Source organism: Macaca mulatta, chromosome 1 (assembly GCF_049350105.2).
Source record: "Macaca mulatta isolate MMU2019108-1 chromosome 1, T2T-MMU8v2.0, whole genome shotgun sequence".
Classification (NCBI taxonomy): domain Eukaryota; kingdom Metazoa; phylum Chordata; class Mammalia; order Primates; family Cercopithecidae; genus Macaca; species Macaca mulatta.
Window position 1 is genome coordinate 25,488,893 of NC_133406.1, and position 19,157 is coordinate 25,508,049.

Genomic DNA, 19,157 nt, shown 5'->3' on the forward strand with positions numbered 1-19,157 from the left:
ACCGTTGTCTTTTCTAAAATAGAGGTTTTTTTTGGTACTGTAAGTTTTCTTCTAAATATTGTTTTAGCTGTAATCTATAAATTGAGATATGTTGCATTTTTATTTTCATTGAATTCAAAATACTTCTTAATTTGTTTTGTAATTTCTTCTTTGACCATCTGTTATTTCTGTGGCCATCTGTTATTTCTTAGTTTTCCAATGTGTCTTTATGTTAATGATTTCTGATTTAATTCCATTTTGGTCAGACAACATACTTTCAATGACTTGTGGTCTTTTATTTAAATACATTAAGATTTGTTCTGTGGCCCAAAATATCATCTCTATCAGTAAATGTTTCTTCTACACTTAAAAAATGTATGTTTTGCTCTTTTTTAGTTGTTACAAGCATGATGATAAATCTGGTCCATGTGCTGACATCTTGACTAGAAGTGGACATTTATTTTTTTTTAAATTTAGGTATAGCTCACATACTATAAAATTCACCCATTTTAAGTGTTCAATTCGGTGGTTTTTACTGTATTTGTAAAGTTGTGGAGCCATCGCCACTATTTAATTCCACTAATTTTATCATACGAAAAAGAGTACCAATTATCAGTCACCATTTCGCCTCCATTTAGCAGTTAGCAATCACTAATACTTTCTGTCTCTACCAATCTGTGTATTCCGGACATTTCATATAAATGGAATCATACAATATTGGCTGTTAATGTCAGGGTTCTTTCACTTAGTGTAATGTTTTCAAGGTTCATCCATGTTGTAGTGTGTGTCAGTATTTCATTCCTTTTCATGATCGAATAAATATTTCCTTGTACAGATATACCACATTTAATCTGTTCATCAGTTGTTGGATATTTGGGTTGTTTCCATTTTTTGGCAATTATGAATAATGCTGCTGTGAACATTTGTGTACAAATTTTTGTGTATTGTAAGTTTTCAATTATCTTGGCTGTATACCTAGTTGTAGAATTGCTAGGTCATATGGTAAACTGATACCTCACTTTTTGAGGAGGTATCAAAACTGTTTTCCAAAGAGCTATACCATTTTACATTCCTGACAGCAACATATAGGGTTCCAGTTTCTCGACACCCTTGCCAACTCTTGTTATTTTCTGTTTCTTTAAAAAAAATTATAATCATCCTAATGGATGTGAAGTGGTAATTTGTTGTGATTTTGGTTTTTATTTCCCTGATGACTAATGATGTTGAGCATCTTTTTATGTGCACATGAGTCATTTACATACCTTCTTTGGAGAAATGTCTATTTAAATCTTTTATCTATTTTTAATTGGATTGTTTGTCTTTTTGTTGTTGAGTTGTATTTGTATATTCTGAGACTCTTATCAGATATATGATTTGCAAATATTTCCCTTCATTCTATGGGTTGTCTTTTCACCTTCTTCATAGTGTCCTTTAATGTACAAAAGTTTTTAATTTTGGTGAAGTCTAATATCTTTTTGCTGTTTGCTTGGGCTGTTGGTGCCATATTTAAGAAACTTGATTAATCACTGATCATGAAGATTTATACCTGTTTTATTCTAAGAGTTGTATAGTTTTAGCTCTTCTGTTTAGATCTTTGATGTATTTTCAGTTAATTTTTATATAGTATAACGTAGGGGTCCAAGTTTTTTTTTTTTTTTTTTTAGTGGCAATTATGTAATTGTCTCAGCACCATTGGGTGAAAAGACTTTTCTTTCATTGAATGGTCTTGGATCTCTTGTTAAAAATCACTTGACCATAAATGGAAGAGTTTATTTCTGAACTCTTAATTCCATTACATTGATCTGTATGTCTTTGTTTTTGCCAGTACCACACAGTCTTGATTACTGTAGTTTTGTAATAGGTTTTTCTAGTTTTATTTTAGGTGATCTGGTTTTATGCCCGTGAATACTAAATAAATTCAAATAAGTAAATTTACACAATGAAACTTAGTGGCTCTGACATTTCATTGTAAAATATCAGAACATTGTGTTTACTAAATGACAGTCAATATTTAATGCTTTATTTTTAATTTTTTAGGGCAGTTTTAGGTTCATAGCAAAATTGAGAGGAAGGTATGGGAATTTCCCATATATCCCCTGCCCACATACTTGCATAGCATTTTCCATTATCAGCATCTTCCACCAGAGTGGTACATTTGCTATACTTTATGAGCCTACATTAATACATCATAATCCACCCAAAGTCCATAGTTTACAATAGGGTTCACTCTTGGTTTCAGACATCTAATGAGTTTGAACAAATGTATAATGATATATATACACCATTATAGTATCATGTGGAGTTGTTTCACTGCCTTAAAAATCTTCTGTGCTTGATGGCCGGGTGCGGTGGCTCACTCATGCCTGTAATCCCAGCACTTTGGGAGGCAGAGGTGGGCGGATCACGAGGTCAGGAGATTGAGACTATCCTGGCTAACACAGTGAAACCCCGTCTCTACTAAAAATACAAAAAAATAGCCGGGTGTGGGGGCGGGTGCCTGTAGTCCCAGCTACTCGGGAGGCTGAGGCAGGAGAATGGCGTGAACCCGGGAGGCGGAGCTTGCAGTGAGCTGAGATCCCGCCACTGCACTCCAGCCTGGGTGACAGAGCGAGATTCCGTCTCAAAAAAAAAAAAAAAAAACTTCTGTGCTCTACCTATCTTTCACCCACCTTCCGAACTCCTGATGACCACTGATCTTTTTATAGTCTCCATAGTTTAGCCTTTTCCAGAATGTCATATAATTGGAATCACATAGTATGTAGCCTTTTCAGATTGTTTTTCTTTCACTTATACATTTAAGTTTCCTCTATCTTTTCATGACTTAATAGCTCATTTCTTTTTAGCGCTGAATAATACTTCATTCTGTAGATGTACCACAGTTTATCCATTCACCTGCTGAAGGACATCTTGGGTGCCTCCAAAAACTGGCAGTTATGAGTAAAGTTGCCATAAACATTTGTGGGCAGATGTTTGTGTAGACATATGTTTACGTTCGTGTGCAGGTGTATGTGTGATCATATGTTTTCAGCTCCTTTGGATAAATAACAAGGAGCATGCTGCATTGTACATTTAGAGAATGTTTAGTTTTTATAAGAAATCACCAGCTGTCCTTCAAAGTAACTGTACAATTTTGCATTCCCACCAGCAATGAATGTAAGTTCCTGATGCTCCACATCCTTGCCAGTATTTGATGTTGTCAGTGTTCTCTATTTTGGCCATTCTAATAGGTATGTAGTGTATTTCCCTGATAACATAGGACGTGGATTATCTTTTCATATGTTTGTTTGCAATCTGTGTATCTTCTTTGCTGCAGTATCTGTTATGGCCTTTGGCTCATAATCAGATTGTTTCTTATTGTCGTGTTTTAAGTGTTCTTTATGTATTTTAGATAACAGCACTTCATTAGATGTGTCTTTTGCAAGTATTTTCCCTGTCTGTGTCTTGTCTTCTCATTTTCTTGACATTGTCTTTTGCAGGGTGGAAGTTTTTAATTTTAGTGAAGTCAGGCTTATCAATGATTTCTTTTATGGATCTTGCCTTGGTGTTGTACTTAATAAGTTATCACCATACCCAAGGTCATCTGAGTTTTTTTCCTATGTTCTCAGAGGTTTATAGTTTTGTGTTTATGTTTAGATCTGTGATCTATTTTGAATTAATTTTTGTGAAGGGTTTAAGTTATGTGTCTAGATTTTTTTTTAATTTAATTTTTGCATGTGAATATGCAGTTGTACCAGCACCATCTGTTGGAAGGACTAGCTGCATTGTATTGACTTTACTCCTTTGTCAAAGGTCCGTTGATCGTGTTTATGTGGGTCTGTTTCTGGGCTCTGAATTCTGTTTCATTATACCATACTGTCTTATTTGGTGTAGTCTTACAGTAAAAATTTTTAAAAATTATTTATTTATTTATTTTTTGAGACGGAATCTTGGCCTCTTACCAGGCTGGAGTGCTATGACATGATCTGGGCTCACCGCAGCCTCTGCCTCCTGGGTTCAAGTGATTCTCCTGCCACAGCCTCCAGAGTAGCTGGGATTACAGGCACGCACCACCATGCCCAGCTAATTTTTTTGTATCTTTAGTAGAGACGGGATTTCACCATGTTGGCCAGGCTGGTTTCGAACTCCTGACCTCATGATCTGCCTGCCTTGGCCTCCCAAAGTGCGGGGATTACAGGCTCCTTATAATAAGTCTTGAAGTTGGGTAGTGTCAGCTATCTTGGGATTTTCCGCTTATCTTTGTGTTACTGATTTTAGTTTAATTCCGTTGTGGTCTAAGAGTAGACACTGTATGATTTTCATTCTTTTAAATTTGTTAAAGTGTATTTTAAGGCCTCAAATATGGTCTGTCTTGGTAAATGTTCCATGTGAGCTTGAGAAGAACAACTTTGTTCTCCCTTAATATGTGTTGGCTAGCTCGAGTCTTTGAAACTTTAGAATCAGTTTGTCAGTACCCACAAAATAATTTGCTGAGATTTTGATAGGAATGCATCGAATCTGTAGAACAAGTAGGGAAGAATTGACACCTTGAGAATATTGAATCTTTCTATTTATTAATATGGAATAGCTCTTCATTTATTTCTTTGATTTCTTTTACCAGAGTTTTATAATTTTCCTCATAGAAATCTTACACATATTTTATTCAATTTATACCTAAGTGTTTCTTGTTTTGGAGTACTAATGTAATGGTATTGTGTTTTAAAATTCAAATTCCACTTGTTCATTTCTGGCATACAGGAAAATAATTGACTTTTTAATATTAACCTTTTATCCTTTTACTTTGCTACAATACTTATTAGTCCCAGGAGGGTTTTAAAAAAATTTTTTTTTATTTTTTAAAAGAGTCTCGCTCTGTCGCCCAGGCTGGAGTGCAGTGGTGCGATCTCGGCTCAGTGCAAGTTCCGCCTCCCAGGTTCACACCATTCTCCTGCCTCAGCCTCACTAGTAGCTGGGACTACAGGTACCTACCACCACACCTGGCTAATTTTTTGTAATTTTAGTAGAGACGGGGTTTCACCGTGTTAGCCAGGATGGTCTCAATCTCCTGACTTCATAATCTGCCCGCCTTGGCCTCCCAAAATGCTGCGATTACAGGTGTGACCCACTGCGCCCAGCCTCCAGGAGGGTTTTTAAATTTTTATTTTCCATATAGATGATCTTGTTATCTGCAGACCGTTTTATTTCTTATTTTCCAATCTTTATACTTTTCCTTTGCTTTTCTTTCCTTTTCTTGTCTTATTGCATTAGCTAGGACTTAAAGTATGGTGTTGAAACGAAGTGGTGAGAGAGGACGTCCTTGCCTTGTTTTTGATATTAGCAGGAAATCTTCTTCAGGTTGAGTGTCTTTAATTTGAAAATCTGAAAAATTGAAATGCTCCAAAATTTGAAACTTTTTGAGTGCCAACATGATGCTCAAAGCATTTTGGATTTCAGAAATGCTGTAAGATTTCCACTGAGACCTACTTAGTTGCCCCTCACAGATTTTAATTCGCTTTGTTTTGATTTTCATTGAATTCAAAATCTTTTAAAATTTCTCTTGAGATTTCTTCTTTGACCCATGTGTTATTTTGAACTTCTGTGTATTTTGGGATTTTCCAGTTATTTTTCTGTTACTGATTTTAGCTTAATTCCTTTGTGGTCTAAGAGTAGACGCTGTTTGATTTTTATTCTTTTAAATTTGATGAAGTGTATTTTAAGGGCTCAAGTGTGGTCTGTCTTGGTAAATGTTTCATGTGAGCTTGAGAGGACTGTTTATTCTGCTGTCGTTGAATGAAGTAGTCTATAAATGTCTGTTATATTCAGATAATTGATGGTTTTGAGTTTAACTGTGTCCTTACTGATTTCCTGCCTGCTAGATCTGTCTTTTTCTGATAGAGGGAATTGAAGTCTTCAGGTATCATACTAGATTCATCTGTTTCTCCTTATAGATCTAAGGGTTCTTAAGGTTCTTGTCTCACATATTTTGATATTTTGTTGTTAAGCACATACATATTAGGGATGCAGAAACTATGTTGTCTTGGGGAAACTGACCTGTTTATTGTTATTTCTCTGATACTTTTTCTTGCTTTGAAGTCTGAAATTAATGTAACTACTCCTGTTTTCTTTTAATTTGTATTAGTATGATATATGTTTCTCAATCCATTTACTTTTAATCCATATGGATCTTTATATTTAAAATGGATTTCTTGTAAACAACATATATTTGGATCTTGTTTTTTGATCCACCCTGACCGTCTCTCTTAATTTTTAGGCTGGGCACGGTGGCTCACCCCTGTAATTCCAGCACTTTGGGAGGTCGAGGCGGGCAATCACCTGAGGTCAGGAGTTCAAGACCAGCCTGGCCAACATGGCAAAGTGCTGTCTCTACTAAAAATACAAAAAATTAGCCAGGCATGGTGGGGCATGCCTGTAATCCCAGCTACTTGGGAGACTGAGGCAGGAGAATTGTTTGAACCCGGGAGGTGGAGGGTTGCAGTGAGCTGAGATAGCACCACCGCACTCCAGCCTGGTGATGAAGCGAGACTCTATCTCAAAAACACAAAAAAAAGTAGCCAGGTGTGGTGGCTCACATCTGTAATCAGAGCACTTTGGAGGCTGAGGCAGGTGGATCACCTGAAGTATGGAGTTCGAAACCAGCCTGGGCAACATGGCGAAACACTGGCTCTACTGAAAATACAAAAATTAGCCAGGCATGGTGGTGGGTGCCTGTAATCCCAGCTACTCGGGAGGCTGAGGCAGGAGAATTGCTTGAACTTGGGAGGTGGAGGTTGCAGTGAGCTGAGGTCGCGCTGCTTCACTGTAGCCTGGGCAAAAGAGCGGAACTCTGTCTCAAAAAAAAATAATAATAATAATAATTTTTAATTTAGACTATTGACATTCAAAGTGATTACTGGTATAGCTGGATAAATATTTCCTATATTTGTTACTGTTTTCTGCTTTTTGTCTTTGTTCTTTGTTCCTATTTTTGTTTTCCATTCTTCTGCCTTTTGTGTTTTTTTGTTTCTGGTTTTTTTTTTTTTTTCCTTTTGAGATGGAGTCTCACTCTGCCACCCAGGCTGGAGTACAGTGGTTTAGTCTCAGCTCACTGCTACCTCTACTTCCCAGGTTCAAGTGATTCTCCTGCCTCAGCCTCCCGAGTAGCTGGGATTACAGATGCCCGCCACCACACCCTGCTAATTTTTATATTTTAGTAGAGACAAGGTTTCACCATGTTGGCCAGGCTGGTCTCTAATTCCTGACCTCAAGTGATCTGCCCTCTTTGGCCTCCCAAAGTGCTGGGATTACAGATGTGAGCCACCATGCCCGGCCCTTTTGTGGTTTTAATTGAGCATTTCATATAGTTTTTTCCCTCTCCTTCCTTAGTATTTATTAGTTACACTTATTTTTTAAACTTTTTAAGTAGTTGCCCTAAAGTTTTCAATATACATATACAACAAATTTAAGTCCACTTTATTTCAAATAACACTATAATGCTTCACAGGGAGTGTGAGTACAAAATAATTTTAAATCTTCCATCTTATACCTTGTACTATTTCTGTTATTCACTTATGTGTAAGTACTCATAAGCATATTTTTATATATGTGCTAGATATAAGCATAGGTGATCAAATACATTGTTGCTATTATTTTGAACAATAAAATAATTTGTTAGCTCAATTAAGAATAAGTAAAATAAAAGTTTGTGTTTTATCTTCACTTATTCCTCCTTTGGTGCTCCTTCTTTCTTTATGTAGATATATGTCTCTGACCTATGTTTATTTTCCTTTTTTTTAAAGAACTCCTTTCATAATTTCTTGCGAGGTAGGTCTGCTGGCAACAGATTCCCTCAATGTTCGTTTATCTGAGAACAGCTTTATTTTTCCTTTAGTTTTGGAGGATAATTTTGCAGGGAATGTTTTGTTTCTGTTACTGCTTTAAATATTTCACTCTTCTTGCATACATGATTTCTGAGGAGATGTTGGATATAATTCTTATCTTTGCTCCTCTATAAATATTGTTTTTTCCTCCAGCTTCTTTCAGGATTTTTTCTTATCTTTGGTTTTCTTCAGTTTGAAAAATGCTTGCCTAGGTGTAGTTCTTTTTGTATTTATACTGATTGTTGTTCTCTGAGCTTACTGGATATATGGTTTGGTTTCTGACATTCGTGTGGAGGAAATTATCAGTCATTGTTTCAGATATTCTGTTCTTTTCTCCTTCTCCTCTGGTATTCACTTAATGCATGAGTTATGCCTTTTGTAGTTGTCCCACATTCCTTGGACATTATGTTTTGTTTTGCTTGTTTTCAGTCTTTGTTCTTTTTGCTTTTCAGTTTTATAGGTTTTTATTGATATATCCTCAAGGTCAGAGATTGTTTCCGCAACTGTGTCTAGTCTACTAATAAGCCCATCAGAGGCATTGTTCATTTCTGTTACATTGTTTTTGATTGCTAGCATTTCCTTTTTATTCTTAAGATTTCCATCTCTCTGCTGACATTGCCCATCTCTTCTTATATGCTGTCTACTTGATCCATTGGAACTCTTAGCATACTAATCATAGTTGTTTCAAATTCCTGGTCTTACAGTTCCAGCAGTCCTGCTATATTTGGTTCTGATGCTGACTTTATCTCTTCAAGTTGTGTTTTTGCCTTTTAGTATGGCTTGTAATTTTTCTTAATAACTGGACATGAAGTACTGATTAAAAGTAATGATATAAATCGGTCCTTAGGAATTTACTGGTAAAGTGTAGGAGGAGAGGAAGTGTGCTACAGGCCTATGATTAGGTCTCTGTCTCTTAAAGAGCCTATGCGTCTGGACTATGGGTTTCACAAGGGATTATCCGCACCTCCTATTCCCCTACTGAGGTGGAACAGGTTAGTAGTTTAGGCTGGAATTATGTCTTTTCTTTCCCCAATGTGGAAGGCTGGAATTAGGTATTTCTCTTTGCCTAGGTCAGTTAGGCTCTGATAAAACTTCAGTGGGTAGGCTGTGGTTTAATAGCTCTTCTTGAGGGCAGATCTTGTTAAGAACGGCAGAGTACTCTGGGATACTCAAAATGGTTTCTTTTTCCTTCCCTCTGCTGGAAGACTATTTTAATCTGAAATTTATTGTGAAAATCTGGTTGAACTCTGAAGTTAAAATTAAATCACAAAAACACCCTCTGCGTCGTACCCCACTGCCCCATGACTGGGTTCCTTGGAGTTGTTGTTGTTGTTGTTGTTTTTGGAGACAGAATCTTGTACTGTCGCCTAGCCTGGAGTACAGTGGCATGATCTTGGCTCCCTGAAACCTCCAACTCCTGGGTTCAAGCAGTTCTCCTGTCTCAGCCTCCCGAGTAGCTGGGATTATAGGCGCATGCCACCATGCCTGGCTAATTGTTGTATTTTTAGTAGAGATGGGGTTTCGCCATATTGGTCAGGCTGGTCTCAAACCTCTGACCTCAGGTGATCCACCTGCCTTGGCCTCCCAAAGTGCTGGGATTATGACGTGAGCCACTGCGCCTGGCCTTCCCTGGAGTTTTTAACATTCAGAGTTACGCTTTCTGAACCTCCAACAATTCATCAATTATAGTTCAGGTTTTCCTACCCTAGCCCTGTTTCTCACAGAGGTTTCTGCTCATGAGTCTGTGCTCCGGTAAGCCAAGACTCCTTGTGTTTACCTGTTCGTCTCTCCAATCTAGGAGGTAGCATTTTGTCCTGTATCCTTGCCTCTCTGAAGGATCCAAGATCAGTTATTTATTTTAGAGTCTGTTATCTTTTTATTTGTTGTTAGAATGGAGTGGCAACTGCTAAGCTTCTTACATGTGGAACTGGAAACTGGAAGCTTGTTTTTTTAATACATCAACTGTTAAATCAAGCTTGTCTAACACGCAGCCTGTGGGCTGCATGAGGCCCAGGACAGCTTTGAATGTGGCCCACATAAATTCGTAAACTTTCTTAAAACATTATGAGATGTTTTTTGCAATTTATTTTTAGCTCATCAGCTACTGTTAGTGTATTTTATGTGTGGCTTGAGACAGTTATTCTTCTTCTACTTTGGCCCAGGGAAGCCATAAGATTGGACACCCCTATGTTAAATACTTTTTAACATATAACCTCATTAGTGGTAAAAGTTTTGTACCACCAGGTGAGTGAAAGATGGCATATTTTCTTTTATGTCCAATTTGCTTATATTTCTTTTGTGCTTTCTTTTTAGGTTAATACAATCTGTTGGAATGACACTGGAGAATATATTTTATCTGGCTCAGATGACACCAAATTAGTAATTAGTAATCCTTACAGCAGAAAGGTAAAGTAGTTTAAAAACTCTGTAATTTAATGAGAGAAAAAAATCAAGAAGGCAGAAATGAAGTAATTGTAAACAAACATAGAATGGGCATTTATAATAAAATATCCTCCCTGTTTTGCTGAAGTTTATTGTATAATTTAGAGGTTCTTAGGTACATGTGGGTCTCTTAGATTACTTAGGGAAATAGAAGATTTTATTCAGCCTTGGGCTCTAGAAAATTTAAATATATTGTTTATTTAAGTGGATAATAATTGGTACAAGTGACATTATTTCAATAACACGTTTTTGGGGAAAATGTGCCATATATAAAGTATGAGTTAATGAGAAAATTACTTTTATGTGTAACCTTAATATATTATCTTAACAGTCTAAAAAGTTATTTATTTTAACGTTAAGAGTAGTGTGGATAAAGCTGCCAACTTTGGTCATTGTTTCATTTTCTTAAAAATTTGAAATTTAGTCTTTTAGAAAATTTACATTTAAAACTTAAAGACAAAAACAACCAAATGATGGCTGTGTGAATAGTTCTTGAGGTACTGAGAAAATTAAAATGCTTTCAATGAAGGAAAAAATTACCATAAGCTAATAAACCCCCTCACTAGAAGGCAAGAGATATCTAAGAATTAAATAATTTTCTAACTCTCAAATAACTTTAATTACTGTTTCAAATAGCAGTCCATTATATCCATAGAATGTTTCCTTTACAAGGATGATTTCAGAGAAATTTAGATACTGAATGATAAAGCTATAAACAGCCGACTGATTGTAATAAAAGGAAAGTGTGTGATGTTCTTTACACTTGATATAACAGTTAAATGAGAAATTTTCTGTTTTGGAAATATGACTAGTTATTTTAAAATTTGTAAGATCTTAAACATTCAACACATCATTTAAAGTTCTAGTTAAGAATAGGAATATGTATATTTCCTAGCTGCCTCCCAACTCAAATGATAACGTTTTTCTCTCCTGATTGTCTTAAATTTCCGTATCTTTTTTTTTTTTTTTTTTTTTTTTTTGCAGCAGGGTCTCATTCTGTCACCCAGGCTGGAAGGCTGCAGTGCAGTGGTGTGATCTTGGCTCACTGCAACCTCTGCCTGCTGGGTTCAAGTGATTCTCCTGCCTCAGCCTCCCAAGGATCTGTTGCATCACCATGCTCGGCTAATTTTTGTATTTTTAGTAGAGACAGGGTTTCACCATGTTGGCCAGGCTGATCTTGAACTCCTGACCTCAAGTGATCCGCCCGCCTTATCCTCTCAAAGTGTTGGGATTACAGGCATGAGCCACCACGACTGGCCCAAATTTCCTATATCTTTAAGTCTTTTAACATCTATTCTTTTAATAGTGATTCCAAAAATGTACTCTAGCTTTTAATTTTTTGCGGTAGTAGCAACCGTGTATTGGTGATTGTATCAGTCATGCTCTAGTCAAATAAACCACACAGTAATTTCAATAGGGAAAGTGTAATAAAAAGAATTACTAACTATATCAGGAGATTGGAGTAATAAAGGCTTGGCTACTAAAAAGTAAAGAGGTCTCTATAAAATAAAGAAATAACAGATACTATGAACTGCCAGTAACCCTGGGACTGAGATAAACCACCCTAAAGAAGAGACCCCCTTGCTGAGTGCTGAGATTTAGACCTTATTAAAGAGGGTGTCATGGCTCACTGGATGGCAGAGAAGTCTCTGTGATACCATGCTAGTGTAACTTGTTGGGAATTCCCCTCTGGAACTTGCTGGAACACCTCTCTCTAGGGCACTGAGAAATACTTTTTAAGGAGAGGTTTCTCATCAGAGGTAGTATGCTACAAAATGTCTGGGGACATGGGGAAATGAAGCAGGAGAAGCTGTTGGGTGTTGCACTGTTCATTCAGCAGGTGGGCCCTGGTGAAACTGACTGCAGGACTCTGGTGCTATGGTGCTGGGGAAACTGCCCACACTGGAAGACCGTGGCACTGGAAAAACTGTGCATGGTTGCAGGAGCTCACATTAGAGATAGGAAGCAAACTCCTTTTTCCTGCATTATCCTTTCAGTGCTTTTTACTGACAAAGCTTAACATTATGCCAACTGGCAAAGCAAAAATATTTAAAGGACTCAGTTCCATTGCATAATCTATAAAAGTGAAGGATAAATTTGGAGCTGAGAGGAGATAATTTGATAAGTGGCACAGTAGTCTTACTTCTATCTACTTCTTGGTATTATTGCAATGTAAAATTTACTTCATTAATATTTAGGTCTTTGAATGAAGAAGAGTTCCATGAAAATTTTAAAATTACATTATGATTACTATAATGGCATATATAGATTTATATGTTGTTGTTTTTTTTTTTTTTTTTTTTTTACCATTCTGACCAAGTTATTTAAACTTTCCTTAGCCTTTTTCTTCATAAATTAAGAGAGTCATAATGTCTAAAGTCCTTTCTAATATTAATATTTTATATTTGTTTCTAAAAACGTTTTAAAACATTTTTGTCTATTAATTTAGGTTATATAGTGATGTATGAATGGGCCTGGCTGGCTGTTTGAAGCTGGATCTTACAGGTTAAGACTTACTCTTTTAGGCTCACAGAATCTAATCTTCAGCTAAGTAGTTTAAGAAACTGGATTTTTATCAGTTTACAAACAGTGGCTAGGTTCTAGTGAAATGCTTCATGATATACAGGTCAATAAGCTGGGATAACGTATGAGTTTTAATTACGATTATGTTCTGGTTTTCATTGGCTCTTAGCTTCTGAGTTCATATATAGGGGAAGTATACAACTATTTTTGTATCAGTGGAAACATGGTATTGGCAGTCCAAAGTTTAATTTAAAATTTTCAATTTTATGGAATAAATTGTTTATTTCTTGTTTTTCCACATTTAAACAATAAGATATTTAAGTAAGTGTGTATCATCTGTCAGCCGAAAAAGAAGTTCATATTGAGGCTGTCTTTAATAGGTCATAGTTTTATTTCAGTAAGTTTTACTTAATTGTCCTGGCTTAGCAAAAAAGCTTGATGTTTTCAAATCCTAATTCTCTTAGGTCAGTAATTACAAGGGTAACCCTTTTCTTTTTCTTTTTTATTATTCTTTTTTATTATTCTTTTTTGAGACAGTCTTGCTCCTGCCCAGGCTGGAGTACAGTGGCGTGATCTCGGCCCACTGCAAACTCTGCCTCCCAGATTCAGGAGTTTCTCCTGCCTCAGCCTTCCGAATAGCTGAGACTACCACGTGTGTGCCACCATGCTCGGCTAGTTTTTGTATTTTTTTAAGAGTTGGGGTTTCACCACGTTGGCCAGGCTGGTCTCGAACTCCTGAGCTCAAGTGATCCACCTGTCTCGGCCTCCCGAAGTGCTGGGGTTACAGGCGTGAACCATCATGCCTAGCCCCCTTTTCTTATAATAGAAAAAATTTCCTGGAATAATATATATGTAGAATGCTTTTTGATGATCACTATTCAGAATTTTAACTCTTACATTATACAAAATAATCACTTGGGTACCAAAGGAATGATTGTTGAAAGACCTGTTCTGTTTGCTTATTTTTAAAGATATGACGATTCCTTTGATGTACGATTTCCAATAGAATATGTATATTTGAAAAAATGATTACTTTTTCTCATTTCCAGCTTGAGAAATGATTAGTCAGATTTTCTTTTTAAATATTATAATCATAGGCCAAGCGTGTGGCTCACGCTTATAATCCCAGCACTTTGGGAGACATGAGGTGGGAAGATCGCTTGAGGCTGGGGGTTAAAGACCAGGCTGGGAAATGTAGTGAGACTCTGTCTCTACAAAAAATTTAAAAGTTAACTGGATATGGTGGCACATGCCTGTAGTCCCAGTTACTCGGGAGGGAAAAGCAGGAGGATCACTTAAGCCCAGGCGTTCCACCACTACACTCCAAGACTGGATGACAGAGCAAGAGCTGGTATCTTGAAAAAAAATTATTATTATCATAAGCCTTTATAGGGCTTTTTAAAATTTTAAAACACTAATGATTCATTATATAGGAATAGAAGCTTTTTGACCGTGAGTCAAATATTACCTGTTTTTATAGTTGGATTATTTGTAGATCCTATGATTTTGTGGGAACATTAATTTATTGCAAATAAGAATTTTGAAACACTTAGTTTTTTTTTTTTTTTAGTAGATTTAAGAGGCTGAGGATATTCCTTATTAATGCAATTATATTTTAATTATATATAGCATAGAGACTCCCCATCATATACTGCGGAGTCCCATTAGAGTACCCCATTATGGCATAGGTGAAAGAGAAGGAAGCCCAGAGTTGGTCTTGCAGTATCTTTTGTAAAATAAATCCCAAGTATATACTGTGTACATGATTTTTCTTGATTTGGCCTCAGCCAGCCATTTGTAGTCCTCAGAGCTTAAAATGTTTCCATTACTGTATGCTTTTGCTTATACTCTTCTTTCTTTCTGAGATCACCTGCTTTCTCAGGTATCTCCCATCTACTTGGTAAATTTAAAATTCATCCTTCAAATCTCAGCTCTTTTTTGTGATATTTCTCTTAACGTTTCCTAGACACATGTAGCCACTCCTTCATCTGTGTTCTTGTCTTGTGGATAACTCTATTTGTTTGCATGTTGTGCTTAGATGACAACTTCTTTGAGATAATGACAATTTCTTTTTTCTTTTTGCATCTTCAACACTTAACATTATTTATTTACCTGTCATATAGTTGGAGCCCAATAAATCTTAGTAAAAGGAGTATATAAATCTGTATATTTGATACCTCAGACAGGGTTGTGGGTCAGGTTTGAAAGAGGGTTATTTTTACCAAGGGATTAAGAAACCATCCTCTACTGTCTGGATACTTTTGGACCAAGCTTCACATTTTGGGAGTGTTGTACGTGACATGATAAAGAAGGAAAGAGACTCCAACTTTGGCCAGCTATTTAGTCAAAATAACCTGGTAATCAGCAGAGTGATAGATGTTACAACTAGACCACCTTAACGTTTAGTAATCATTGCAGTTATCAGTGTGTTATTTTCATCTCAGATTAAGTTACTCTGGCAATTATGCCTCTCTAGGGCATTATCCTTAGGGTGTTTTCAGAATAACTCATAATACATTGATCCAAGGAAAGCACAACTAAGAAGATAAATCCACCAATAAAAAGTTATTACTGAGAGTAGTGGTTCTCCCAGCACAGAGTTTGAGATCTGAGAACGGACAGACTGCCTCCTCAAGTGGGTCCCTGACCTCCGAGTAGCCTAACTGGGAGGCACTCCCAAGTAGGGGCAGACTGACACCTCACACGGCCGGGTACCCCTCTGAGACAAAGCTTCCAGAGGAACGATCAGGCAGCAACATTTGCTGTTCAGCAGTATTCACTGTTCTGCAGACTCCACTGCTGATACCCAGCAAATAGGGTCTGGAGTGGACATCCAGCAAACTCCAACAGACCTGCAGCTGAGGATCCTGACTGTTAGAAGGAAAACTAACAAACAGAAAGGACATCCACACGAAAACCCCATCTGTACGTCACCATCATCAAAGACCAAAGATAGACAAAACCACAAAGATGGGGATAAAACAGAGCAGAAAAGCTGAAAATTCTGAAAATCAGAGCACCTCTCCAAAGGAATGCAGCTCCTCGCCAGCAACAGAACAAAGCTTGAAGGAGAATGACTTTGACGAATTGAGAGAAGAAGGCTTCAGGCGATCAAACTTCTCCGAGCTAAAGGAGGAAGTTTGAACCCATCGCAAAGAAGCTAAAAACCTTGAAAAAGGATTTGACGAATGGCTAACTAACCAGTGTAGAGAAGTCCTTAAATGACCTGATGGAGCTGAAAACCATGTCACGAGGACTACGTGACGAATGCTGATTCAGTAGCTGATTCGATCAACTGGAAGAAAGGGTATCAATGATTGAAGATCAAATGAATGAAATGAAGTGAGATGAGAAGTTTAGAGAAAAAAGAGTAAAAAGAAACAAACAAAGCCTCCAAGAAAGATGGGACTATGTGAAAAGACCAAATCTATGTCTGATTGGTGTACCTGAAAGTGACGGGGAGAATGGAACCAAGTTGGAAAACACTCTGCAGGATATTATCCAGGAGAACTTCCCCAACCTAGCAAAGCAGGCCAACATTCAAATTCAGGAAATACAGAGAACGCCACAAAGATACTCCTCAAGAAGAGCAACTCCAAGACACATAATTGTCAGATTCACCAAAGTTGAAATGAAGGAAAAAATGTTACGGGCAGCCAGAGAGAAAGGTCAGGCTACCCACAAAGGGAAGCCCATCAGACTAACAGCGGATCTTTTGGCAGAAACTCTACCAGCCAGAAGAGAGTGGGGGCCAGTATTCAGCATTCTTAAAGAAAAGAATTTTCAACCCAGAATTTCATATCCAGCCAAACTAAGTTTCATAAGTGAAGGAGAAATAAAATCCTTTACAGACAAGCAAATGCTGAGAGATTGTGCCACCACCAGGCCTGCCCTACAGGAGCTCCTGAAGGAAGCACTAAACATGGAAAGGAACAACCAGTACTGGCCACTGCAAAAACATGCCAAATTGTAAAGACCATCGATGCTAGGAAGAAACTGCATCAACTAACGAGCAAAATAACAAGCTAACATCATAATGACAGGATCAAATTCACACATAACAATATTAACCTTAAATGTAAATGGGCTAAATGCTCCAATTAAAAGACACAGACTGGCAAATTGGATGAAGAGTCAAGACCTATCAGTGTGCTGTATTCAGGAGACCCATCTCACATGCAGAGACACACATAGGCTCAAAATAAAGGGATGGAGGAAGATCTGCCAAGCAAATGGAAAACAAAAAAAGGCAGGGGTTGCAATCCTAGTCTCTGATAAAATAGACTTTAAACCAACAAAGATCAGAAGAGATGAAGAAGGCCATTACATAATGGTAAAGGGATCAATTAAACAAGAAGAGCTAACTATCCTAAATATATATGCACCCAATACAGGAGCACCCAGATTCATAAAGCAAGTCCTTAGAGACCTACAAAGAGACTTAGACTCCCACACAATAATAATGGGAGACTTTAACACCCCACTGTCAACATTAGACAGATCCACCAGACAGAAAGTTTAAAAGGATATCCAGGAATTTTTCTCATCTCTGCACCAAGTGGACCTAATAGACATCTACAGAACTCTCCACCCCAAATCAACAGAATATACATTCTTCACAGCACCACATTTCATGCTTCTTCCAAAATTGACCACATAGTTGGAAGTAAAGCACTCCTCTGCAAATGTAAAAGAACAGAAATGACAAACTGTCTCTCAGACCGCAGTGCAATCAAACTAGAACTCAGGATTAAGGAACTCACTCAAAACCGCTCACTACATGGAAACTGAACAACCTGCTCCTGAATGACTACTGGGTACTTAACAAAATGAAGGCAGAAATAAAGATGTTCTTTGAAACCAATGAAAACAAAGACACAACATATGAGAATCTCTGGGACACATTTAAAGCAGTGTGTAGAGGGAAATTTATAGCACTAAATGCCCACAAGAGAAAGCAGGAAATTGACCCCCCAGACATCACAATTAAAAGAACTAGAGAAGCAAGAGGGAACACATTCAAAAGCTAGCAGAAGGCAAGAAATAACTAAGATCAGAGCAGAACTGAAGGAGATAGAGACACAAAAAACCCTTCAAAAAATCAATGAATCCAGGAGGTGGTTTTTTGAAAAGATCAACAAAATTGATAGACCGCTAGCAAGACTAATGAAGAAGAGAGAAGAATCAAATAGATACAATAAAAAATGATAAAGGGGATATCACCACTGATCTCACAGAAAATACAAACTACCATCAAAGAATACTATAAACACCTTTACGCAAATAAACTAGAAAATCTAGAAGAAACGGATAAATTCCTGGACACACACACCCTCCCAAGACTAAACCAGGAAGAAGTTGAATCCCTGAATAGACCAATAGCAGGCTCTGAAATTGAGGCAATAATTAATAGGCTACCAAGCAAAAAAGTCCACGACCAGAATTCTACCAATTCTACCAATTCACGAATTCTACCAATGGTACAAGGAGGAGCTGGTACCATTCCTTCTGAAACTATTCCAATCAACAGAAAAAGAGGGAATCCTCCCTAACTCATTTTATGAGGCCAACATCATCCTGATACCAAAGGCTGCAGAGACACAACAAAAGAAGAGAATTTTAGACCAATATCCCTGATGAACATCGATGCAAAAATCCTCAATAAAATACTGGCAAACCAAATCTAGCAGCACATCAAAAAGCTTATCCACCATGATCAAGTGGGCTTCATCTCTGGGATGCAAGGCTGGTTCAACATACGCAAATCAATAAACGTAATCCAGCGTATAAACAGAACCAAAGACGAAAACCACATGATTAGCTCAGTAGATGCAGAAAAGGCCTTTGACAAAATTCAACAGCCCTTCACGCTAAAAACTCTCAATAGATTAGGTATTGATGGGACGTATCTCAAAATAATAAGAGCTATTTGTGACAGACCCACAGCCAATATCATACTGAATGGGCAAAACCTGGAAGCATTCCCTTTGAAAACCGGCACAAGACAGGGATGCCCTCTCTCACCACTCCTATTCAACATAATGTTGGAAGTTCTGGCCAGGGCAATCAGGCAGGAGAAGGAAAGAAAGGGTATTCAATTAGGAAAAGAGGAAGTCAGATTGTCCCCATTTGCAGATGATGTGATTGTATATTTAGAAATCCCCATCATTTCAGCCCAAAATCTCCTTAAGCTGATAAGCAACTTCAGCAAAGTCTCAGGATACAAAATCAGTGTGCAAAAATCACAAACATTCCTCTACACCAATAACAGACAGACAGAGAGTCAAATCATGAGTGAACTCCCATTCACAATTGCTTCAAAGAGAATAAAATACCTAGGAATCCAACTTACAAGGGATG

The 19,157-nt window shown here is 37.3% G+C and overlaps 1 protein-coding gene across 26 annotated transcripts in view; it reads left to right on the forward strand.

Moving 5' to 3' along the window:
* The window catches only part of DCAF6 (DDB1 and CUL4 associated factor 6), a 141,400-nt gene that overhangs the window by 20,317 nt on the left and 101,926 nt on the right, over positions 1-19,157 (forward strand). For 22 of the 26 annotated variants that reach the window (XM_015125234.3, XM_077999227.1, XM_028850120.2 and 19 more), the window contains exon 3: positions 10,146-10,238. Coding sequence is in view for 6 of the 26 variants with exons in the window: in XM_001091235.5 (XP_001091235.1) it covers positions 10,146-10,238 (93 nt within the window). In the remaining 20 variants the exon portion in view is untranslated. Of the gene's footprint in view, positions 1-3,052; positions 3,207-10,145; positions 10,239-19,157 lie in introns of those variants that run through there. The other 4 variants (XM_077999219.1, XM_077999235.1, XM_077999278.1 and 1 more) reach the window with 2 other exon arrangements.